The sequence below is a fragment of the Primulina tabacum genome, chromosome 6, assembly GCF_025594145.1.
Source record: "Primulina tabacum isolate GXHZ01 chromosome 6, ASM2559414v2, whole genome shotgun sequence".
Classification (NCBI taxonomy): Eukaryota; Viridiplantae; Streptophyta; class Magnoliopsida; order Lamiales; family Gesneriaceae; genus Primulina; species Primulina tabacum.
In genome coordinates, this window is record NC_134555.1 from 35,938,939 (window position 1) to 35,966,413 (window position 27,475).

Below are 27,475 nucleotides of genomic sequence, written 5' to 3' on the forward strand. Positions count from 1 at the left end.
GTCCAAACTGAAGTGGGTCAGTACAAATCTTGTATTCGATCAAGGTCTTTTAGTGGAAATCCTATCCTTGAGATGAAGGGGTGACGTATGAGTAATTGAAATCTCCGAACATCCAGAAACAATCCTTGTGTATTTTATTTCAGTTTTGTATTCTATCTTTCAGTCAGTTACTTTCCGCAACTACTTTAGTTTAACTGATTGTCATTTACCAGCAAGATTCCGAGAATCAATTTGTTACCAAACTGAACTCAAAATTCGAAAAGATCAGTTTTAATTGTGAGTGTTTATTCAACCCCCCTTCTAAACACTCTTGATACGTTAATCGATCCTATCATCTTTCAATAGGGCTCGTATTTTTCAGATCGACGTATCATTCGTGTGAACAAACCTTCCAAATTATAAATGGAAATATGAATTGGTTGTTTGATCTATTCTCAAAAAAGTACCCAAAAATATGTTACGCTTTTTTTATAATGAAAAAGATAAAAAAGAAAATAAGAGCAGATACGAAAATCACAGTGATCTCAATTTTCATCAACTCCTAAGAATCCAACCATGCAAAGTTGCCCACTGGAAGACTTCCAAATTCCTTCGGCAAAAAGGGTCATATTATCAAGCATGTTCTACGTTAATATATATTTGTGTAATATGAAATATAATACAATGCGAATTATTATTTTTATTCAATGTCACAATTATTAGCGGATCTGGTCGATATGATATCATTAAAATACAATCGGAATCTCCGCTAACTTTCGGTGCACATTAAGAAATCTCTGGACTAGTGGAATATCCTGCAAACCACGTTAGCCATGTAACACACATTGAACAAATCATGTGCGACAAGATCGTCGTAGAAAGATGATAGGAAAGATCGAATTCATGATCATTTGTCAAGAATTCACCTATTCTACCGACTCGTACACCCTCTTAGAGACAATTTTTTTAATTAATTATATATATTTATATATATACTTATAAGTGTGGATACTTGAAAAGTTATCAAATTGTGAACGGACATAATTACCCTTCACATATTTACTTATTTTTTCCCTAATATTTTTTCATTATAATATTTATTTATGTCATATTTCATTATATTTCATTTTTTAAAAAAAATTATTTCATTCTATGTACATATAAATGTGTGGATGATAGAAAAGTTTTTCAATTGTAAACGAACGTGAGAGAAATAAAGTTGACTTATATTCATAATGAAATTACCAATTATAAAGTATATAGTTTTCTAAAAAACTTCAAAAAATTATGTATATGAAGGACCCATGATAATCTATATACCCTTATCTATTTTTCATTACAATATTATATATATATATATATATATATATATATATACCTATAAAAGTGTGGATCATTAATTTTTTTTCCAATCCAATTGTGAAAAGACACTGTTGGGATCGAGAAAGAGTTTAGAGAAGGGGGATGAATTCTTTCAATTTTTGTCTTTTAAAGTATGTTTTCAACCGTTTTGAGACAGTTGAAAATTCTTCTCAAACAGTTAGAAATGTGAATCACTGTTAAATGCAGATAACGGTTCACAATTTCCAATGAAAGCTTAAAACTGTTGGCAGGCTTATCAAAAAAATATATCTAGAAAAGTAAGTGCTTGCGAGAAATAAAAAACACAAGGTTTTTTTATGGATGTTCGGAGATTGAAGACTCCTACGTCAACCCATCTTCCTCTTAAGGAAGGATTCCGCTAAAAGACTTTGGCTTTACAATACTCTTTGCAACAGCCCACTCCAATCAGAACTTATCACACTGCCTGTTTTGGAACTCTTAGTAATCACTTTACACTTCTGGATTTTAAGAACACTTAGTTCACCAGACACTACGACTTAATCAAATAACCAAAAGGTTACTGGTGTAAATAAACAATCTGATGTAGGTAGCACGAAGATGATCCTTGAATAATCGAGTATCTTTCTGTTTTGAGCGTGCTGAATGAGAAATGAAGTATATAGACTTTGATTGCGCTCTAAATCTGTGGAGGATGCAAGCTTATGAAAATTTTACTTCAGTGAGTCGAATAGTTTTTTGCGTTTTTTTTTTCTTTTTTCTTTTTTTGTTGCATACTACCTTCTCTGTTAATATAGATGTTCTTTCAACGGTCGGTATGAGTAACGTTAACCTGGAACAGAGGTAAGCTGTGTCACTATCAGCTGCATCCGCATTAAATGTTCTTCAAAGGAGCATTTAATGTTCTTTTTGCTAGTGAGGCCTTGAATCCCGTTGCTTGATGAGTTTATTCAGAGATATCGTTTGTAGCATCTGTTTTTACCAACGGATTCTTGTAAGGTATAAATGATCTTTCCTTTTCTGAGGTGGTTATAAATGAAGATCATTCTCGGGACTGTTGCATAAACTAGTTGACTTTGAATCGGTGAAAACCCTTAAATGTGCTGAGTCGGTCAGAGAATGTCTTGTATTAAGTGAGCAATAAGTATCTCTCTTAAACACGTCTTCGAATCAGCTGGATCTTCTTTTACAACAGACGGTTGATCGCTCTTTTACTGTAAACCGGTTGCGGTTAGACTCTCTATGCTTTAGCCGGCTGAGAGTGTAGATTGGTTGTTTGAAATAGGCGGTTGAACTAATACCTGTTGCACAGACAATGTGCAGCTGTTTCCTGAAACAGTGAATTGTTGTTTTAATTTTGTCACTCACCAAAATTCTTGGGTAATAATAATTTCTTAACAATTTCCCCCTTTTTGGTGATGACAAAACCCAGCTACAAAGCTATACAATATTTTACATGTAATAACAGTAGTCTAAAGAAAAAGCATATATTAAAAAGATCATTATATTTCATTAAATGAATGAAATTACAATCTTTAAAGCAAAAGAAACAACTTGAATTAATACAACAATTTAATGTTACTTTTGACCTGAGATTTGCTCTGCTTTGGCCAATTCTTTCATCACTGATAATTCTGCTTGTTGAATAACTTTTTGCCGCTCTCTTTCCCCCTTTTTGACATCACCATGAACAAGGAAATCCATAATTTCTGCAAGCTGTGCACCTTGGGCAACGATGCGTTGTTCAACATTTGTTTGAAGACGAGTTATTTGTTCCGAGAGCCCAAGGCACATGTTGATGTGTGCAGAATTATGCTTGTCCTGTCGGAGGGAAACACTAGTTTTCATGGAAGAAAAATATTTGCATAGATCAGACTTCATTGATTGAAAAGCCCCCTTTAGGTCAAAATGCTTGCGATTAAGAACAAGAATGGATTGATCCATAGTGATAAGTCGGGTCAGAATCTCTTGTTGGCAGTTTTCTTCCATGAATTATTCTTCTTCAAGTTCTGCTTGATCAGAGAGTAACCTGGTTTTAAAAAGACCAGTTGAGAGGAAGATGCTTTACTAGCAGCTTTGATCTTACCGGTTTGAATTAACGAGCAAATGTTGTGGTCGTTCGAAATGGAACCCATTGATCAAACGTCTCCATTTTCTTCTGAACGATCTCATTGACTCGTTTGTTGGTTAGAACAATGGAGGTATGAATTGAGTTGGTCTTTGGTGGTTCGTCAATAAGAATATTCTTTCCCTTGTCTGTTGCATGGAGGATCGGAACTCCAGAGAGGGAAGATTCAATGTTCGATTCAGCAATCTGAATACCTTTGAGCTTTGTGGTGGGGATTTCAAGCATTGGAGGAGGAGCCAATGGTGCAGAAAGAAGTTTAATCATCTTGATCTTTGTTGGTTTGGGATTTTCAGACCGTTTCTTCTTGAAGACTTGGGAAATAAGAATGTAGTCCCTGGATTCATCATCGGAGCTGGATTTTAGGACCAGCTTCCTCTTGGTTTCTTTGGGAATTGAAACAGTCTTCTTTCGTTTCTTTTGTTTCACAAATTCTACCCCAGTCTCTGTTTTGATGGAGACTATCTTCTCATCCGTTGGTCGATTCTTCTTGATAAATTTTTCAATCGTTGGCCAATTGAACAATTTTTTCTTTCCAACTTCATCCATATATACCGGTTGAACCCCTACATCAATCAGCATATGGCATATTTGAACAACAAAGCCTTGAGATTGGTTTTCTTTCTTTATCATAGCCATCACTGTCTTGAACATAAATTCAGACCTGTTGATCTGCAGATTTGATGAAATGGTGTCCATGACAAGAAATTTCTCCAAAGTTATTTTTTCATATGCACCAGCCTTGGCAAGAACTCCTTTTGCCACAATGTCAGCCAACAGTTTGAATTCGATCTTCAGATCGCGTTTCTGACATGTTGGAGAAGAAATCGGAGACTCGGTGATGGAAAAATTGCTTCTCCAAAGTTCAATATTACCCTCTGAAAGTGTGGGAAAATCAATAATTCCAGCAGCCGGTAGGTTGAACAAATCAGCAAACATCTTCTGGATGAGTTGAAGATTTTTTCCTTGAACAACACATACAATTTCTTTGTTCATCATGTATGCAAAATTGAAGAACTCCTTCAATAGAGTCTCGAAGTATTTGTCACTGCAACCCAGAAAATAATGAAGCCCAGAAGATTCAAGCATATGAAACATGACTTGCATCGGCTTGTTTGTCATGGCAAGGACTGATGCGAAATTGATAGCAACTGTATTGTGAGCAATTGATGCGGCCATAACTGTGTTTTGAAGAAGAGAAATCAAAGTAAACACCTGTTAAAAGAGCTTAGACTCAATTTCTCAGGAAAATAATTTCGTATGTTAGTAGCAAGGTAAGGATGAGGACGATGCAAAATCTGAGTATGGATTTTTGGTTCAGAGAGTCACAAAATAGTCCACGTGGAGGACTATCAGTGGAGGGATTTTTTAAATTTTTGAAAAGTTTTAGACAATGGTAAAACGATTAATTTCAAATTTCAAGGAGATAACCGTCAAGTCAAATAGCGCAGACAAAGAGTTTGGGTCATTTTTACGAAATGACATGGAAATATCGTGCCCAAAAAAATGAACCGGTTGGATGATATGATTAGAGAGGAAGCGGTTGAAAAGCCCATTTATTTATCGACTAAACAAATATTCCCCTTAAACATGTGCATAAAAAGTTTTCTTGGGAGATGAACCGGCGGTAGTTTGACAGAGAACTCTTCATATCCTTGTGTCAAACATAATGGTGGCGACTCTTCGTATGGTTCTTATCTATAAATACAAGTAGAAGGGTTAGCTACACAATTACTTGAAACACAACACATGTAAAGCAAGATGGATATGGGAAGAAGTTCAAGCCAACTGGATCATGCTGGGAAGTTCACGGAGTCAATAGTTGGAAAGCTGCTATGGAGGACAGCATCTTGGAAAGGACGTTGTCAACCTGGACCAGGGTCCAGGAACTCCAGTCCTCCCTAGGGGGGGACTTGTTGCTACCCCCAAAGGGGTGGCAACTCTGGAGAGGTATCATCGACGCCTCCGCGTTGCTGATGCTTCAGACATCTTCTTTGAGGAAGGTGTCTACCTCCTCAGGCTCTTAAAAGAGTAGAGGACTCTGAGACGAATTGACGTCTCAGAATACTTTATGTGCACCTCCATCGGAGGGCTAACCACTTGGTTTGCCTTCTAGAGGATGGCAGTTAAGAAAGCTGTTGTACACTCCCGTCTTCATCAATGAAACTAATTTTATGTTTTACTGTTGTCTATCTCTTTTTATTTCCTGCATTACAAACAACAAAAATAAATCATATCAAGATAAATCGATTAAACCAAGTGTATTTCGGAAATATGAAAACTTAGCATCTGGTAATGGTTTCATGAATATATCAGCTGCTTGTTGATCCGTATGAACATATTCAAGCCGAATCTCTTTCTTCATGACATGTTCTCGGATGAAATGGTGTCTGATGTCAATGTTTTTTGTCCGAGAGTGTATAACAGGATTATATGTGATTGCTATTGCACTGGTGTTGTCGCAGAAGATAGTAGATTCAGTAGCTTGAATGCCATAGTCTTTCAATTGATGTTGTATCCATAGCATTTGAGCACAACTACTTCCAGCCGCAAGGTATTCCGCTTCAACGGTTGATGTAGCGATGGACGTTTGTTTCTTGCTAAACCACGATATCAGTCTATCACCCAAAAACTGACATGAACCGCTTGTAATTTTCCCGTCAATCTTGCAACTGGCATAGTCTGCGTCTGAATATCCTACAAGATGAAGACTGGAATCTTTTGGGTACCAAAGTCCCATATTAATAGTGTCTTTAAGATATTTTAGAATATGTTTAATGGCAGTAAAATGAGATTGCATGGGATTTACTTGAAATCATGCGCATAAACAGACAGCAAACATAATATTTGGTCGGCTAGCGGGTAAATATAATAGTAAACCAATTAGTCCTCTGTACATATTTGTGTCCACTAAGATTCCCCCTTCATCTTTGTCCAGTTTGATTGATGAGCTCATTGGTGTAGTACCTTGAGAGCAATTTTCCATTCCAAACTTTTTCAGCATATCTTTTGTATATTTGGCTTGGTTAATGAAGATATCATTCTTTGACTGCTTGACTTGCAGCCCCAGAAAGAAGTTTAGTTCTCCCATCATGCTCATTTCAAACTTTTCATGCATTATCTTAGAGAATCTCTCACACAATTTAGGATTAGTTATCCGAATATTATGTCGTCCACATATATTTGTACAAAAAGCGAGTTACCATCTTTTGAGAATTTAAACAAAGTTTTGTCGACCGTTCCAATTGAGAAGCCATGCTCAAGAAAGAATTTAGTTAACGTGTCGTACCACGCTCTTGGGGCTTGTTTTAGTCCATACAATGCTTTATCTAATTTATAAACATAATCAGGATGAATGTGATTAATAAATCCAGATGGTTTCTCTACATATACTTCCTCGTTTAGCAAACCATTTAAGAATGCAGATTTAACATTCATATTATATACCTTAAAATCTTTAAATACTGCAAAGGCCAAGAATATTCTAATTGCTTCTAGCCTAGCTACAGGAGCAAATGATTCGTCAAAGTCTATTCCCTCCTCCTGCTTATATCCTTGAGTCACTAATCTAGCCTATTGAACCATTTTCATCCATTTTTTTTCTAAACACCCATCTAGTGCCAATTACATGTACACTTTCAGGACGAGGAACTAGATGCCAGACTTTGCTTCTCTCAAACTGGTTGAGTTCTTCCTGCATTGCCTCTATCCAGTTTGTATCATGCAGTGCATCATCGAATTTCTTAGGTTCTATCTGAGAAACAAAGGTTGCATGCATAAATTCATTTATCATTTGATTTCTAGTTCTAAGAGGGGCAATAGGGTTACCGATTACCAGCTCGAGTGGATGGTCCTTTTTCCACCGGAGATATGGTCCATATGGATTTGGCTCGGTTGGTTGAGTTATTTCATCTTCTTGTACTAGTGCTCTTCCTCCATTTGAATAATTTCTGAATCATTTGTCTGTTGAGTTTGTTCTTGAGCGGTTGGATCTTGATCCAAGATGTGTTCACCTGTTTTTCTCAAATCTATATCTTCATCACTATTAGCTTCAAGGTTAGTAGCATCAAGCTTATTAATCAAATCATGAATGCTGCTACTACTATTGTCATGACATATGGATGATTCATCAAATACAATATGTATGAATTCTTCAACAGTGAGAGTTCTTTCATTATAAACTCGATATGCTTTGATCACTGCTGAGTATCCCAGGAAGACACCATTATCAGCTTTTACGTTGAATGCGGTTAGTTGCGTCTTGCCATTATTATGAAAGAAACATTTACAACCGAAAATGCGGAAATATCAAACTTCTGGTTTCTTGTCGGTCCATATTTCATATGGAGTCTTTCATGATTTTTATTGATCATAGACCAATTTTGAGTATAGCAGGCTGTATTGATGGCCTCCGCCCAAAACCGTTGTGAGATATCGGATTCTGCCAGCATGGTCCTAGCTGCTTCCTTTAATGTGTGGTTCTTTCTTTCAACTACTCCATTAAGTTGAGGTGATCTTGCAGCTGACAGTTCATCTTTTATGCCATGATCTTCAAGATAAGATGACAGGAATTGGTTCAGAAATTCAGTTCCTCTGTCACTCCTGATTCTGACTACTGCTTCAGTTTTCTCATTTTGAAGTCTTTTGAGAAGCTTGATTAGTTGAGCTGCGGTTTGATCTTTGGAGCTTCAGAAAAGTTATCCATGTAAATCTGGAGAAGTCATCAATTACCACAAGAGTGTATTTCTTTCCCCCTAAGCTCACACCGTTATCGGTCCAAACAAATCCATGTGAAGAAGTTCCAAGCATCTTGCTGATGAGTTTCTTCCTTTGTTCTTGAAGGTTGAGTGGACTTGTTTACCTTTACCCACAGCTCTACCTTTAGAATTATCACCGAAGGTGATCGTTGGACCTCTGTATTTGACTACTTCTGATAAAAAACTTTTGCTTCCAATCATGTGTCTGGAACAACCACTATCCAGGAACCAGATGGATTCTTCCAAGTCCTTTTTCTTCGATGCCTGAAATTATTTAAATAAAAAAAATTGTTACCCTTTCCTATTTGGGTCCTGAGCTTATTTGACCTTTAGGAATACACACTTGAATTATCCTGAAGGATTTTCCATGGTGTGTCCTAAGATGAGTGCAGTTATATGCATAATCAGGTGGTGTATGCAGTGTCTTTTCTTTTTCAGTATGTTGTTTTGACCGTCTTTCATTGTCACTCAATATGTACCTCTTTAGAACAGGTCGGTTGTTGTAGTAATGGTTAGGTATAGTTTTTGATTGATATCCGGTTGAACCTGACTTTCTGCGGGTCCAAACTAAACTGTTGTGAACAGTTGTATTTGGCTTGCGTCTGAGCCATGATCGGTTGGATTTAGCACTCTCAATTTCGACATATCATAAACCACATCGCCTTCTGTTGTTTTCAATATTTGTATGTGTTGACTGTGTTTGTCAACCATTTGTTTTCTTTTAACTTGGCATGGAACAGTCTACGCAGGTCATTATTCTCAGCCGCTAGCAGATTTAACTTTACTATTAAACCGTCAACCTCCTTTTGTTGCGAACAACTAGAGAGAGTCAACTGGTTTTTCAAGTCTTGTTTTTCTGCTTTGATTTCATTGAATTGCTGCGATAGTCCTTTGAACTCATTTACCGTATCATGTAGTGCCATGACCAGGTCTTCTCTTGTGAATTAAATAGAGTCAAAGTTAAATACCATTTCTTTTGTGGATTCTGGGTCTTCATTAGCCATGAGATACTTTATTGTCTCATCTCCGCTTTCACTAGCTGATTCTTCAGAAGTGGATCTTTCTGACTCTGAGTCAGACCATTTACCTTTATCTTCTTCTGTGACCAGGACTCGTTGATTCTTCCTTTTGTTGAACTTTTGTCATCTTTAGACCATCTCCTGTCAACTGGTTTCTTTTCCTCCTTTATTGGCCTATTGCATTATGCAATAAAATGTCCCTTGTTTCCACAGTTAAAGCAGGCTTGGCCATCATCAGTATGGTCTCTTTTTTGAAATAAGGATTATTCATCTGTGATTGATTCTTACGCATGAATTACAAAACTTTTTAACGAAAAGGGACATGGCTTCATTGCTTAGTAGCTCAGCCGATTTCTTACTTTTGACTCTTCAACCGGAAGAGTCACTGTGGTAGCTACCAAGGCTTTTGTTTGTTGGGAAGTGGATGGCTCTTCTTCAGTTCGTATTACAAGCTCGAACTCATATGCTTTAAGGTCTGCAAAGAGATCATGGAGTTCGAGCTTGTTTAGATCCTTTGACTCTCACGTTGCTATGGTTTTTACGTCTCATTCTCTGGAAAGAGCTAGCATAACCTTTAGAGCAATTTCACGATTGGAGTAATCTTTTCCCAATGAAATGAGTTCGATGATAATGCTGCTGAACCGTTCGTCAAATTCTGCAAGAGTTTCTACTGGATTCATTTTTGCATTATAGAACTTCTGGATAGAAACCGTCAACTTATTTTCTTTTGTCTGATCGTTGCCGTCACACTGTTGTGTGAGTTTTTCCCAAATTTCCTTTGCTGTGGGGCAGGTCTTGATTTTGGCAAACATATTTTTGTCCAAGATCTTGTAAAGAATATCTTTTGCTACATTGTCGAGATTTGTCTTCTTCTTGTCCTCAGCTGTCCATTCAGAGTGGTGCTTTTCCACCATATGAGGAGCACCTTTAGTGGTAATTGCATGTATTCACTTTTAAGATCTTCATTGGCCCGTCATTGATAATGTAACGCCCCGAAAATTTAAAGGTCCACGGAACCACATGCATGCAATTATTAAATTCTTTGTGTATTTTAATTAAATATTTTAATTGCATTAATTAATTATGTTGTGCATATTTACACGTTTAAAATATATTTTTTACATGGTTGCATTAAAATATATTTTTAAAGGTTATTCGAGTTGCGATCGAGGAACGGAGACCGAGGGCTGAAAAATAGAAAATGTTTTTATTGGTTAATTGTTTTTAATTATTAAAAATATGGGTTATACTTTTTCTTATTTTTGAAAATATGGGGTTTTGAGGTGATTTTATACGTCGGGACGTAAACTTTATCGGTGTTGGTTTTTCAATAAAAATACGAACTTTTTAGTAACTCGGCTATTAAATTCACAAACTTATTTTATCAAAACCATTTTTATGATTTATTTAAATCCTAATTAAGACCAATGGACCTAATTTGATTGGCTTAATAGGCCTAAGCCTAGTTAGTAGTTTAATTGGTATTTAAAATGCTAAAAACCCTATACCTTGCAAACAACTCTCGGCCACACCTTTTAAAAATTCAGAAATTCTCTCCCAAAACCTTCAACCACACGGCACACACATCACCAAGTTGAAGAAAAATTCGAAGGTACAAGGTAGAACAAGCCAAAGGTTTCACTCCGTTCTTCGTCGTCAACGGTTTTCGTGCGTATACAACGCAAAGGCACGCCATATTCTTTCCTTTACTCATCATCACACCATATTATGTATTTTTTTTATGAAAATTGCATGAAAACAAGTTACACTTTGCATTATTTTCGTTTTTATGCATCTACTTGCCTAAACTCTTGAATTAATGCATCAAAACATGATTTATATGTTCATGAAGGGGCTGCCATGATTAGGGGATGTTTAAGGGTGTGTTTACACATGTTTAAGGGTCTAGAACGCACGCACAAACACAGCAAAAACGAAACAAACAAGCTGGAATGAATTCTGGTATGGCTTTGATCAAGGGGTGCGGCTTTGGGGGTTTCTGCTGGTGGGCTCGGCCAGGGATGGCTGGTGCTTGGTAAGGGGTTAGCCTAGGGTCTGGTAAGCTAGGATCCGTGGCTAGGCGGTTAGGAAGAGCCCATGATCACATGGACTCTTCCCTCGCATGCTTTTGGTGCAGCCGAGTAGTGCAATTTTCAAGGGGTTAGGGGCTTGGCTAGGGTGGTCCAGGTGATGGCTTAGGGTGGTCCAAAGTGGGTCAGGGAGGCTAGGGCTCGTTGGTGGCTGCTGCAAAGAGTCCCACGCAAGTAGGAATCTCGCACACATAAGGGGACGCGCAGGTGCTGTCCATGTACAGCACCTTGCTGCTTGGTTCAGGGGCTCGGGCTGGCGGTGGCTCGGGTCTGGGTCTGGTCTAGGGTCAGTAAGGGTAATAGGTGCTCAATGGTTAAGGGCTGGTAGAGTTCTAAGGTAGCTAAGAGTCCTAGTACAGCTAGAACACAAGACACACACACATGCAGAAACATGGGCCAAGTTACAGCAGGGTTTGAGCGAGTTAAGGGCTAGGTCCAGGGGTCAGGGCTTGTTATTAGGGTTCGTAGATCAGTTGGTTAGGTTTTGTCCCAAGGTGGCTCGGGCGTGGCTCGAGTAAATTAGGAGTTGGCTCGGGTGGTTTGATTAAGTGTCAAAAACGAAAATTAAAGAAGGAAAATTGAGCCATGGGTCCACGGGTGTGGCTAATGACCTGGAAGGGTAGAATAAATAATAAAAATGCTATGTTTAAATTTTGGGATCAAAATAATGAGTTTTGGATTTATTCGGGATTTAATCGCCGCACGAAACGCTAATTAACGAGTTAATTGAAACGCCTAGTTTTATGCGTTATAAAATTATGGAAAATTATATTTAAGCTTGAATAATTATTAAAAGGCTAAGTTTTTAATTTGGAAATTTTATATTAAGGTTTGGTTTAATTCGGGATTAAAACGCGTCAATATGTCTTATTTAAAGATTAATTTAAAAGTCATCAATTTAAGCCAAATAAAAATATGAGAAAATTCATGTAAGCTTAAATAGTTATTTGGGACATGTTAAAGTCAATGAAATTAAGAAAAAGTCAAAAACGGGAAATTTTACGTCTAGGGGTAAAACACTCATTTTACACCTAGAAATTAGTAAACGTCATGGCAGTGCTCTAAATGCTATTTTTATGGTATTATGATTGTTTTTAAATGTTTATGAAATGTTCATGATTAAATTATGATTTTTAAATGTCTATGGGATTTTTTTTATGATTTAAGGAACACATTTAAAAGACATGTTGCATGCTTGGTTTCAAAACAAAATTATATGTTATGCATGATTTTTATGAAGTAATGAGAATGTGAATGTTGAAGGAAGTGAAGTAATTGTGACTAATTCAATAATATTGGAGATATCGTGAGGGTGACGGTCCCAGTGGGAGCCCGACGATCGTATTTCCATTATTACGAATATGAGGTAACGGTATGTGGTAACGGTATGTGGTAACGGTAAGAATGGAATATCGTGAGGAAAAAAGGCCCCAGAGAGAGCCCCGACGATCGTATTATATTTGAAAGAGGATAGGCCAGGGCCCAGTTGACCGGTGAGAGTGTTGCTGGTGTCCCCCGCCGCCCAGTACTGCGGTTTCATGTAGATGGATCCATCGACTTTTGAAGTTTAAGAAAAGTCACAATTAACAATCTGAATTCAACAAAAGAAAAGAAAAAGTAAAAGGAAAATGAAAAATGTTTATGATCATGAAAAATGTTTTATGTTATGTCATGTTGAGGAAAAAGAAAAGGTTAAGGTTTATGTTATGCATGTCATGAAAATGTTTATGCTTATAGTTGATGCATCATTATGAAAATGTTTCTATTTAAAGTTCATGCATCATAAAAAAGGTTTACGAAAATGTTCATGTTTGAAGTTTATGCATCTTCATGAAATCGATATTTTATGTACAAATATTTTTCACTGTTGCTTGTGATTTTATACGTATTACTCGTTATCAAGAATATGACGTGTTGAGTCTTCAGACTCACTAGGTGTGATTGATGCAGGTGATTATGATAATTATGATAATGGAGGTCTTGATGGTTGACTTTGATGGACTGAAGATGCACATAACCCGAGGACCGACGCTAGTTTTCCGCACTAGTTATGATTTATGATTTCAAGTTATGTTAAAAATATTTTACGACTTTTTATTTATGTTTTGAGAGGTTTTTGAGAGATTATAGTATGGGCTGTATTTATCAATCATAAAGTTGGTTGTTTTATTTTAAAATGATGTCCAAAATATTTTATGTAATTTTTTGTGGTTCGGCCGATGCTAGGGAGGTTTTAAAAAAATTCTAGTACTTTTAAAGCAATAAAAAGGGGCAGACGTTTCAGATAACATACCACATGTCGTCATCCTGGGCTGCTAGATGAGCTTGCATACGAATTTTTTAGTCGTCATAATTTTCTTTTGAAAACATAGGGATTTTATTAAAAGATGTCATAGGTGATTTTTGAGTATCGATGTTTGAGAAGCCCCCTGCTCTGATACCACTTATTGGGATCGAGAAAGAGTTTAGAAGGGGGTGAATGAACTCTTTCAAATTTTTTCCTTTTAAAGTTTGTTTTCAACCATTTTGAGGCGGTTGAAAATTCTTCTCAAACTGTTAGAAATGTGAACCACTGCTAAATGTGGAAAATGATTCACAATTTCCAATGATAGCTTAAAATCGTTGGTAGGCTTATCAACAATATATAGCTAGAAAAGTAATTGCTTGCGAGAAATAAAAAAACACAAGGTTTTTTATGGATGTTCGAAGATTGAAGACTTCTACTTTTGCTTTACAAAACTCTTTGCAACATCCTACTCCAATCAGAACTTATTACATTGCCTGTTTTGGAATTCTCAGTGATCACTTTACACTTATGGATTTTAAGAACACTTAGTTCATCAGACACCATGAATTAATCAAATTACCAAAAGGTTACTGATGTAAATAAACAATCGGATGTAGGTAGCACAAAGATGATCCTTGAATGATCGAGTATATTTCTGTTTTGAGCGTGCTAAATGAGCGATGAAGTATATAGACTTTGATAGAGCTCTAAATCTGTGGAGTATGCAAGCTTATGAAAATTTTACTTCAGTGAGTTGAATAGTTTTCGTGTTGTTTTATTCTTTCTTTTTTTTGTTGCATACTACATTCTCTGTTAATATAGACGTTTTTCTCTTTCTTTTTTTTGTTGCATACTACATTCTCTGTTAATATAGACGTTTTTCTCAACGGTCGGTATGAGTAACGTTAACCTGCAACAAAGGTAAGCTGTGTTACTATCAGCTGCAGCCGCATTAAATGTTCTTCAGACGAGCATTTAATGTTATTTTTTGCTAGTGGGGCCTTGAATCTCGTTGCTTGATGAGTTGCTTTAGATTTACCGTTTGTAGCATATGTTTTTACCCACAGATTCTTGTAAGGTACAAATGATCTTTCTTTTTCTGGGGTGGTTATAAATGCATATCATTCTCAGAACTAACGCATAAACTAGTTAACTTTGAATCGGTGCAAACCATAAAATGTGCTGAGCCGGTCAGAGAATGTCTTGTATTAAGTGAGCAATAAGAGCTCTCTTAAAGACGTCTTCGAATCAGCCGGATCTTATTTTACAACAGACGGTTGATCGCTCATTTACTGCAAACCGGTTGCGGTTAGACTCTCTATGCTTTATCCGGTTGAGAGTGTATATTGGTTGTTTGAACTAAGCGGTTGAACTGATACCTGTTACACAGACAATGTGCAGCTGTTTCCTGAAACAGTGAAGTGTTGTTTTAATTTTGTCATTCACCAAAATTATTGGGTAATAATAATTTCTTAATACAAAATTCCACCTTATTAATACAAATCCAGAAACTCAACAAGGATATATATGTAAAATTCTAACAAATGCTAATTAATGATCAACACAATTACATTGATTGTAGTAATTTATATCATTTCAAAAATAAAATGTAACTCCTAATTAATTTTCTCAAATAATTCATCTTTATACTACCTTAAATGTCTTTTTTTTAATTTTCTCTCTACACCATATTTTTATTATTTTAATTCAAATTTGTAGTTATATTTTTAGGGTAGTTTCTAATTAAGTAATAAATTTTAATATCACAAGAAGAAAGATGAAAATATTAATTATATAAGCAATAAGTAGAATAACATGATAAGTATATAATAATATAATAATATGAAGTTTAACACTAACATATTTTTTGATTTTTTAACTAAGAGTTGAAAATAAAAAGTGTAATAAATTATTTAGGAGAATTTTTTTCAACAATTATGAGTGTTGATATATTAATAATATCTTAAAATATGAATATCTTAGAAGAAATCAAATAATTTAGTTATAATAATAAATTTAAAAATTTTATTAACACTTTTTAAAAAAATTATATATCAACAAATTTTTACATTCAATAAATAAAAATTGGTAGTATTTGAAACATCTGCTAAGAATGTTTAAGATTTAGGCATATAAGGGTTTAAAGGTAAACTCGACAATGGTTTACAATGCTGATGTAAAATAAATTATCTATGATATAGAATTCTAAAAACAAAAGATAAAAAGTTCTGTAGGATGTTAAATATTTTTAAATTAAATATTATGAGTTAAATTTACTATCAATATTATTATTTCATTAGTTTTTATATTATTTTCAAGAGGCACGAAAGTTAATTTTCACTATACAAAATAATATATAAGATAATCATTATAATAAATTATTATTTATAATGATAATTGATTAACATCTGTCAAAGTATTAGAGCTTTTACACATGATATTTTAATATCTTTATTTATTTATTTTTTAATCAAACTAACTAATTCAACTAATAGTAAAAATAACATTTTTTATGCAAGTTTGTTTCTTTGGTTATATTTCAAATTTTTATGTGAAAATCATACAGATAGTTTAAAATTTATATTTAATAATTATTGTATGAATTTATTAGATTTTATTTGATATTTACCATATAATCTTATTTAAATGTGTCTTTCATTACCTATATTGATTTATTTATTATTTTAAAATTATATTTAACAAGAAATTAATAATCATCGATATAGTTTATAAAAGATCGATTCTGATATAAAATTAATTATTTATGATATAAAATTCTAAAAACAAAAGGTAAAAAAATTATGTAGGTGTTTAAATAATATTTAAATGGAATATTATGAGTTATATTTTACTATCAATATTATTATTTCATTAGTTTTGATGTTGTTTTGATGAGTTAATCATGATATTTTAAATAATAATTATTTATCGTTAGTGTGCTTAATTTATGTAAATTATGATTTATGCCATGACAAGGTCCATAATTTGATTTATTTTTAGTTTATTATACCTTATACGTGGTGTTTGGATATTATTTTTTAAAAAATTTAATTTTTATCATATAATTGATATTTACGTGCATCGAACGTGCTTCATGCTAGTGTGTGTGTGTATATATATATGATTGTTATACATATATTTTTTGATAACTCAAATGTCTAAGCTTCATTTTGTCACGCCCCGAGCAAGAGGCGTATCACTACAACAAAAATGACTTTTCGCAGCGCGCAAATTCACTTTCCTTTCCGCGGCGCGCATTGCACGCTGCACAACTGCATGCTGTTAAAACTTCAAGATTATCAACGGCGTGCGTGTGCACGCCGCGGATACTGCTATCAACGGCGTGCGAGTGCACGCCACGGATACTTCTATGATTTAAATTAAAACTTGAAATATCGTAAATAAAATAACTTCATGATTCTTCTCATCTCTATTCTTCAACCTGTAAATACAGTATTATACAATGATTATGAAACTTATTAAACATCATGTATAGAGATTAATAGAAAACTAAAGGAAGAAGGAATTACTTTCTATAACAATGTATATTTATTAATGAAATTCAGATAATATTTAAAAGCGTTCGAAAAACAACATGGCTATGAGCAGTTTTCAATTTATACGGGCCAAACTATAAAAACTAAAAACATCAAGACCATAAGCAATAGATGAATCAGAAATGTTATTTTATTCACATGATACTTTATAATTCAGTCGTTGCTTGATTTTGACATCTTGACAACCCTTCGTGTAGTTTGTTATAATATATATTTTCACCTTTTTAGTATAGAAAAGACAGATAAAGGAACAACCCACCGGAAAGGTATACCTCAAGAAGCACCAATCTCCCTAGGCAAAGATCTATCTGCATGAAGCCAACCTATGGATAGAAAAAAGATGCATAATGACCAAATATCACATCTTGTCTTTCTTTCCACTCCTCTGCTGAAAGATACGTTCTTCTTACATGCTCGTAGTTTGGTCGCCGTTTTTCCTGCATGTCGCTATTTGGTGATTTTTTTCCACGGCGGTATGTTTTTTACCAAATTATTTTTCGTGTTTTCACGATCTTCTAATATGATTGTTAAGAAAAAATATCTTTAGTCATCATAGGTGTTTATTTACAACTAAAAGTATGTATAACCAATGTGCTCCTCAACAAAAGAACCAATGAATGTTTTCGCAATTTCCTCAAACATCGTGATCTTTACAATATCATGTTTATATATCTTGCATCAATATTGTCAACTTATATATGTAAAGTTAAATGAATTTCTAACAACAATTTATCTATTATTTAAATTTTAGATTAATAATTTGGGCTAATATATTTCAACATGGAGGAGTTTTTAATATTTAAATCATGATCGGAGAAATGAATACGTAAGAATTATTTGTTTTACCTTATTTAAAGTGAAACATTCATTGATCATTTGTCTCAGTGTTAGAGTAGATGCCCTGCAAGCCAATTTTTGGCTAGGAATTTTCTTGACTCAGTTGTAATAAACAATCTTTATTTTAATATAATTCATTATTTCATGGTTTATTGTTTCTTTATCTGTATACCCATGTGACGAATATAGATAAAGATCTTGATTATACTTTAAAACAAATGAATTGTAATTCGATATTGAAACTCATTTGTAAACACTGTATAATCTAAATTTGTTCCTAGTCGATTCAGCCGCCTAAAACATGGATAAAGGTCGCTTGAGCTTGAGACTAGCATCTGTGATGTTGTGTACTGCGTTTCTTGGTAAGGGCATAGAGATGTCCAAACATGCAGATGGGTAGTCATATGATGATTATACCGAACAACCCTCCCTCGGACTTTCCAAGTGGTTATCATTCATCGAGAGGATAAGTCCGTGGTTATGATTATACATCATTAGTCCTTACGACCCGGGACAACACTAAGGCTCTATATGCTAGGGCTGTGCTTTGACTCGTTTACCGGCTCCAGGAGAGTTATCAGGTGGCGAGGTTGGGTATAATTGCGACACATATAGGAGCCAGTGCATTGTAGTCAGGGATTCACCGCTCACCTGCGGGTGTGGATATCCTATGTGATCTGATGAAATTATAGTGCGTGGAATCTCTGGCCAGAGTATGAGATGTACGTTAGAGAAGGAGTTCTCCAACAGTACATGCGATGCCTCTATTTATAGTTATCACATAGTTATCGAATTAATATGCAACCCTCGGTGAAACAATGGTTGCAGATTGATCGGGATATATGAGATGAAGGGACCGTACTGTATGTTAATCATAATCGACTGGTTCTTGAAGGCACTATCAGTGATACCTAAGGGATCATGGGACGATGCTACTAGACGCTCTTACCATGATCCGATGAATGCAATCAGAAATGAGTTCTGACATTCTTAATCAAGGTGTTGATGAAAAGAATGGGGCTAACTAGGGTAAGCCCGAATAAGAATAAATATTATTCTGAATCACAAATAGTTGTGAACCCATGGCTAGGTGTATCCCTGAACCATTGAGGGTCACACAAGCACTGGATCATTTGTTCCCGTTCAGAGAATAAATTCAAGGAGTTTAATTTATATTATGATATAGTAAATTCAAGGTGTTGAATTTATGATAATTAAATTTTGATAAAATAAATTCAAGGAGTTGAATTTATAAAATCTGATAATTTAATTTATTAAACTCAAAAGTTGGGTTTATTAAATATTAAATTTTGAAGGTGATAAAATTCAAGGAGTTGAATTTATAATTTAAATAATAATTCAAATGTTAAATTTATAATCGATTTAATTTATTAAGTTCAAAAGTTGAGTTTATTAAATATTAAATTAAAATTGGTGGGAAGTATATTTAATGGGCTTGTAGGAGTACAAGTCTAACATACTAAATAATTAAAGTTCTTAATGGACTTTGATTAATTAATTAAACTAGTTGAAATAGCTCAATTAATTAATCAAATTCATTAATGTTAATTATGTATATTAGGTGAGCAAGCCATAACCCTAGCCTCCACCTTTGAATTTTCGAAAAATCCCCTCTCCCAAAGCATGAATATTTCGGCCACCATGAATTGGTTTTTGGAGTTGAGCCGTCTCTCGATTTTAATCTCCAACGTTAAAAGTTCTTCCAAATATTCTAGTGCTATTTGGAAGAGTAACAAATTTTCTAGTCGTGAACTTGATAGAAGTATTGAAAAAAGGGGTTCTTGAAGAAAGTTCGTAGGAATTCATCAAGAGCTAAATCCGCCAATATCGGATTAGTTGGAGCCTAGTGATTTAATTCACCAAAGGTATAAATCTAAACATCCTATGTATGTTTATTTAATTCAAACCATACGAGTGCTCAAACAAATATATTTTGATTGTCAAAATAAAATAAAAATTTTAAACTTCAGCTGCGTTTTGCGCACAAGAAAACCGAGATCCAACACTCAGTACATCCATCATCTAATAATTTACTTTTAAAAAATGGTATTTGACAATGTCGATTCTTAATATTGGTAATTAAAATATTAATTTATTTCTAAGTTTACTAAGCATTATTAATTGATTTTTGAAAATTTTAAAAATATCTCCTGTTTGAATATATTGAATTTTTTAAAAAAAGCATTATCTGCGACTTATTTTATTTTGATGTGTAGCATATTCACACATAATATAAGACGAAGTAACTAATTGTTGTTAAATAATTACCATAAAAATTTCCATTTCCACTGTATATTTATTGGTGATATCCCATAAGACCACGGGGTCATAGATGACCCGAGATATTAAATAGATAGCCTAAATCAGAGTCAAATAGCGGGACGATTTCTTCAGCAGCCGGCAGGTGAATTCCCGAGACATTTTCTCCTCGGGCTACCGGAAGCCTGGGCTCTGTTTTACAAGCTCCCGGGTGATTTCTACCCGGATACCTCGATAACAGTGCCACACTCGAGTGCGACAGTAGGTAAAATCTTACCTCGATAAACGTTCGTACTGATGTGACATGATGGAAAAGTAGGACGACGTGACAGGAAGTCAACATCTAATATTACAAGTGGCAAATAGGCACTTAAAACAAGGTATCTACCACTTTCTTTCCTATAAATAACATATATGTATTTCATTTAAAAGGATTGAGACATTCTTGTTTCTAAGCACTTGGCATTTACATATATCCTCACATATATTGTCAATATACTTGACCTTCAACCTGCTAACTTAAGCATCGGAGTGGCAACGACGGACATTCCTCAGGCGCCCATTCACGAGTTCTTTATCTTATTTGCATGTTACAGTTGAAGTCATATTATTTGCTCATTTTCCCTAAACAATAACTCTTATCAAATCCCGTGGATTGCCCCGATCCAGCTCACCCGATTCACCCGGATATCATCATTTATGTTAAAATTTAAAACTTTAAAATAATACTGTTGAATTTCCTATTACGAAATTAAATGTAAAAATACTAAATAATAATTGTAGGACAATTAATCCTTTAATACTCCTTAAACTAATAAAACTTAACCATACAGAATAATGAAAATCAATTTATTCAAATGATTCATATATTTTCTAACTAAATATTCCATTTTTTTAATTAAATATCCACAATCTTACTTTATTGGATATTATTAATTGCGATAAATTTAATTTATATAATGAAATGCAAGACCGATATAAGTTGAATTGTTTTATTTTATCAATTCTTTTATTCATGTATAAATTTGATTCATTAAATCATTACACTTTAATTAGGAAATTTTGTACCAACTTCACCCCTTATTTTTTATTTTTACGCAAAAGAATTTTTAAAATTTACCAATCAACCTTGAAGCCAAAATGTATTTCATCATTGCTTTGCTTTTTGTCTGTATTTTCAGTTTTAATTGATATTTTGTACAAACATTTCATTATTTTACCTTCAAAGTTTTAATTTGGACATGTCCCAAAAATTTACTTATGAACATGCTATGCATTATGAAAGGAATTTTATTCCTTGATATATATTTTTTTTTATTTTTAATATTTTGCCTTTCTAGACATGAGAATAATCTCGAAATTGATGATATGATCTCGTATAAATTCAATATGTGATATAAGACTATATTTGATATGACTCATAATATCTTTAAGATATGATATCACAATATCTTTAAGATATTATCCTTGTTTTAAAAAGAGTTTGTTTCCTAATGAAATTGTGTTTCTATATTAAATAGGACTCAAAGGAGGAGAAACTATAGAGAGTGACGATAGAGAGCATAAAACTTTCGGAGAGACAGAAACGCATTCGTACGAAGAAAAGTTTTTCTGATTGAAGCAATCTCGCGTCGTTGATAAAGTGTTGCTGTGAAGTGCTGACAACATCTGAAGACAACACCTAATCACTGTTTTGATTAGTGCGCTGATTTTTGAAGACTTTTTCACTTCTCAGTTGATGCATCCTATGTATTTTGGTTATACGGTTTGTTAGAGGTTTAGGATGCAATTTGTTACTCGCCTTAATAAGGGAGTTGTTTTATTATTTCACTAGTATTGGTTTTTGTAAACTTACAAGTTTTTCTAGTGAATTATTTTGCCCTGAGGCACCGCACAAGTATTTTATACTTGTGCATAATTTATCTCTCGTATCTCGTATTGTTATCATTCAAGTTGCGTGTTAGTGTGTTAAACTCTAATTTCCGCTGCATGTTGTCGTGGGTGTTACAACACCTACGCACAACACCTACATTCTGATACACACAACACTCACCCTCGTCACATTCACTCTGTGGAAACGGAACTTTCAATTAGTATCAGAGCCACCACTTGACGCTACTAAGTGAGATCCTGTTTTGTTTTGTTTTCCAGGTGGAAAAGGATCATGGAAGCATCAACAAACACTGTTTTTAGACCTCCTGTGTTGGATGGATCAAACTATGCATTATGGAAAGTAAAGATGAGGGTTTTTATTAAATCAATTGAAGAAAGAGCTTGGCAGCGTGTACTTGATGGTTGGAGTCCACCAAAGATTGAGGATGCTGATGGAGACACTCGGCTCAAACCTGAAAGTACATGGACAATCGATGAAGTGCAAACATCAAATTTTAATTTCAAGGCTCTCAATGCTATATTCTCGTCTGTTGACACAAGGATGTTTAATTTAATCACCAATTGTGTCTGTGCCAAAAACGCTTAGGATATACTTCAGAAACATTGTGAAGGATCTGAGAGTGTGCGTAAAACTAGGCTAAGGATGGTGGCATCAAAATTTGAAAGCCTGAGACTGGAGGACAAGGAGTCTATTCTTGAGTATGATAGCCGGTTGAGACAACTTTCTAATGAAGCTCACAGTCTTGGAGATCCCATGTCCAATGAAAGATTGGTGAACAAAGTTTTAAGATCTCTTCCTGAGAGATTTAATGTCAAAGTTTGTGCAATTGAAGAATCAAAAGACACTTCAAAAATCAACCTGGATGAATTAATGAGTTCTCTCAGAACGTTTGAGATGAATCTTGATTTACAAAAGAAGGATAAAGGGAAGACAATAGCCCTTGAAGTTTCAACTGACTCTTATGATGAAATCCTTCATATATCTAAAGAAGTGAATGAATCTGATTTAGGTGAAGATTCTATCTCTCTAATTACTAAAAAATTCGGTCATTACTTGAAGAAAATGAGAGAGAAGAAGAAAATTGGACAAAAATCTGTGTTGCCCAATATCACCACTTCTGCAAAAGCTCAAAAGTTTACTACTATGAAAGGACAATTTCGACCAAAAACTGAATTGCAAATCCAATCAAATGTCAGAAATTTGGACTCAGTACAATGCAGAGAGTGTTCTGGATTTGGACACTATGCCAATGAGTGTGCCAATCGACTTCGGAGAAACAAAGGCATGGCTGTCACTTTGAGTGATGAAGAGTCTGATGATTATCAAGGATCAAATGAATCTGAAAATCACATATCGTTGTCTGCTGTGATCAAGGAGAAGCGTTCAATGCAAATCAATCCTTTGGGTGTTGCCACAGGTGTTGCAATACCTGGCCGCAACATCTCTTCAAATTCAGTATGTCTTAATTCTACAACCCTTGGTGAATCAAGTCAGTCTGAAACCCAAGAAGTTGATGATGATGAAGTCACTCTGGAAAGTGTGCAGACAATGTATGAAGAATTGTATGAAGACTGGATCAAAAGAAATAAAGTGAATGCAATTCTCTCCAAAGAGAACACTGAGCTGAAGTCACAAATATCACGACTTGAAGTAATCTTAAGCAAGAAAGATCTGGAATTATGCAAAGTCAAGGAAGAGCTTGGAGAAGCAACTCAAATTCTTGCGAAGCTTAATTCAAGTTCATTCAAACTTGATTCACTCTTGATGATTGGAAAGAATGACAAAGCTGGACTTGGTTATACGAATCACCAGTTTGAAATAGGAGAGTCTTCCAACACTGAAAGAAAACCAACTGTCTTTGTCAAAGAAAGTGCTGAAATCTCGAATGCTACATACACTGAAAAATGTGTTTCATCAAAGAGGCAAATATCTACAAAGAAGTCCAAGTCCAGAAAATGCCACTTTATCTGCCACTATTGCTTTAGACCTGGTCATATCAAACCCTACTGTTTTAAACTAAGAGATGACTACAAAAGATGGGAATCTGAACAGGTGTTGCCACAGGTGTTGTACAACACCCGGCGTAACACTGCCAATAGGAAACCATCGGTAACAATGGTTTGGGTGCCAAATGCTAATATTCAATGTTCTGTTATTTATACTTCGTTAAAAACTAACATTGCAGGAATATGATACTTTGACAGTGGCTGTTCACGCACATGACAGGTTCTAAAGACTATTTGACTGACTATGTTGAACTAAAGAATGGTCATGTGACGTATGATGGAGGTGCTAAAGGAAGAATAGCTGGCAAAGGGACCTTGAATGTTGATGGACTGCCTTGTCTACACAATGTGCTTTATGTCGAAGGACTTAACTCAAACTTAATAAGCATAAGTCAACTTTGTGATGATAGTTTACATGTTAAGTTTGATAAAGACAATTGTGAAGTTTTTGATAATACTGATACATGTATTTTGACAGGTACAAGGTCGGCTGACAATTGTTATCAACTTGGAGAGGACCCTGTGTGCAATCATTCAAAAGTGAGTGAACTAAACTTGTGGCATTAAAAATTGGGTCATGCAAACTTCAAGACAGTAAAGAACCTTGGTAAGTACGATGCTGTGAGAGGTATGCCTAATTTATCCTCTGGAATTCCTTATGTTTGTGGTGCATGTCAAAAGGGTAAGCAAACACGTGTTCCCCATCAAGTGTTGCAACACTTTGGGACAACACGGTGTCTTGAACTCTTGCACATGGATCTTATGGGTCCAATGGAAGTGGAAAGCCTTGGAGGTAATAAGTATTCATGTGTTTGTGTGGATTATTTCTCTCGCTTTACATGGGTAAGTTTTCTTAGAGAAAAATCCGACACATTTGCTGTTTTTAAGAAATTACATGCTAAGATTAATAATCTACATGATTTGAGGGTTGGTAAGATAAGGACTGACCATGGTAAAGAATTTGAAAACTCACACTTTATATCATTCTGTGAAAAGAGAGGGATAACTCATGAATTTTCGGCCCCTAAGACTCCTCAACAAAATGGAATAGCCGAAAGGAAGAATAGGACAATGCAAGAAATGGCTAGGGTCATGTTGAGTTCAAAGAATATTTCAAAACGATTTTGGGCCGAGGCCTTAAACACAGCATGTCATATTTCAAATCGTGTGTACTTAAGGAGTGGTTCTACTATGACATCCTATGAAATCATCATGGGAAAGAGGCCAAACCTGAAGTACTTTCATATTTTTGGATGTGTATGTTATGTTTTGAATGACTGAGACCATCTTGCAAAGTTTGACTCTAAAAGTGACAAGTGTTTATTTCTTGGTTATTCATCCAATAGTCGTGCATATCGCGTGTATAATCTCAGAACAAGAACGACTATGGAATCTATTAACGTTGTTTTTGACGATCTTGCAGATCTAACGGGAAAAACAATCGAGGATGATATTGATGGGCTACTGAACATAAGTGAGACATTGCCTAACACAGATGTTGCACCCGGTGTTGTAACACCTGAGACAACACCTGCACTGGCAGAATCAAATGATGAACCAGGAGAGTATACTGAAAATGATGATGTTGTAACCAATGAAGGGATTGATATTCCCAGTAAGATTCAGAAAAATCATCCATCATCTCAGATCATTGGAGAAGCATTTGGAGGAATGCAAACTAGAAGAAAGGAGAAGGTAGATTATCGGAAAATGATGGGTCTAGTATGCATGACTTCCGTATACTCTCAAGTAAGCCATTCTTGTTTTGTTTCGCTCATTGAACCCAAAAATATAAATGAAGCCTTAAAAGATGAATTTTGGGTTGATGCGATGCATGAGGAACTTGAACAATTTGTTAGGAATGATGTGTAGGATTTGGTTCCCAGACCTGATAATGTGAATGTTATTGGAACCAAATGGATTTTTGAAAACAAAACTGATGAATCTGGGATTGTTGTGAGAAATAAAGCTAGGTTAGTTGCTCAAGGTTATACTCAAATTGAAGGAATTGATTTTGATGAGACATTTGCCCATGTTGCCCGGATTGAGTCAGTCCGACTTTTACTTGCTATCGCTTGTCACATGGACATAAAACTATATCAAATGGATGTGAAAAGTGCCTTTTTGAACGGCATTTTGAATGAAGAAGCTTATGTAAGCCAACCTAAAGGGTTCGAAGATCCAAACCACCCGAACCATGTCTACAAGTTGAAGAAGGCACTTTATGGACTTAAACAAGCTCCACGAGCATGGTATGGTAGGCTTACTGAATATCTGCTTGACTTAGGCTTCAAACGAGGTGAGGTTGATAAAACCCTTTTTATTCAAAAATCGAAGCATGATATTCTTGTGTGTCAAATTTATGTGGATGACATCATTTTTGGTGCTTCTTCTCAAAAGCATGTTGATGAATTTGTTAAATGCATGTCTACCACATTTGAAATGAGCATGGTAGGAGAATTAAGTTTCTTTCTTGGATTGCAAATTAAACAAATGCATGATGGTATCTTTCTATGTCAATCCAAGTATGCCAAGAATTTGGTGAAGAAATTTTCTACCGAGAACACTAAACACATGAAAACACCAATGGGGTCGACTGAAAAATTGTCCAAAGACGATGTTGCTGCAGGTGTTGACAACACCCAGTATCGCAGCATCATAGGCAGTCTTCTTTACTTAAGTGCAAGTCGTCCCGACATCATGTTTAGTGTATGTTTGTGCGCCAGGTACCAGGCTGATCCTAAAGTCACTCATTTAAAAGCTGTCAAAAGAATTTTGAGATATATAGCCGGGACAGTTAACTTAGGTTTGTGGTACACCAAAGAAACAAACACAAATCTAATGGGGTTTAGTGATGCTGACTGGGCTGGAAATCTAGATGATAGGAAGAGTACCACTGGAGGATGTTTTTATCTAGGTAACAATTTGGTGTCATGGTATAGTAAAAAGCAAAATTGTGTATCTCTGTCCACTGCTGAATCTGAATATGTTGCAGCTGGTAGCTGTTGTTCACAAATTTTGTGGATGAATCAAATGATTAAAGACTATGGTTTCAACAGTGACACCTTAATTGTATACTGTGACAATTCAAGTGCAATTGATATTTCAAAAAATCCAGTACAATACTCTCGAACGAAACACATAGACATTAGACATCATTTTATTCGAGATTTGGTTGATAAGGGTACAATTCGAATGGAATTTGTTAGAACTGAGAACCAACTGGCTGATATTTTTACAAAACCATTGGATTTTGAGAGATTTTCCAATCTTAGGAAGTCTCTCAGCTTGTGTGTACAATGA

The 27,475-nt window shown here is 35.0% G+C and overlaps 1 protein-coding gene across 1 annotated transcript; it reads left to right on the forward strand.

Moving 5' to 3' along the window:
- Window positions 1–14,278: 14,278 nt before the first annotated feature.
- On the forward strand, window positions 14,279–27,475 carry LOC142550212 (uncharacterized). Its single transcript, XM_075659450.1, has 8 exons — window positions 14,279–14,347; window positions 14,473–14,519; window positions 22,424–22,643; window positions 22,752–24,275; window positions 24,371–24,650; window positions 25,596–25,894; window positions 26,045–26,476; window positions 26,699–27,475. The coding sequence occupies exons 1-8, from the start codon at window positions 14,279–14,281 to the stop codon at window positions 27,473–27,475; spliced, it is 3,648 nt and encodes a 1,215-aa protein (XP_075515565.1).

Coding starts and splice junctions, on each gene's coding strand:
- LOC142550212 (XM_075659450.1), top strand. CDS start 14,279: ATGAAGTATATAGACTTTGATAGAGCTCTAAATCTGTGGAGTATGCAA. Junction 14,348..14,472: donor CTTATGAAAATTTTACTTCA/GTGAGTTGAATA, acceptor CTGTTAATATAG/ACGTTTTTCTCAACGGTCGG. Junction 24,651..25,595: donor TGATACATGTATTTTGACAG/GTACAAGGTCGG, acceptor ACGATCTTGCAG/ATCTAACGGGAAAAACAATC.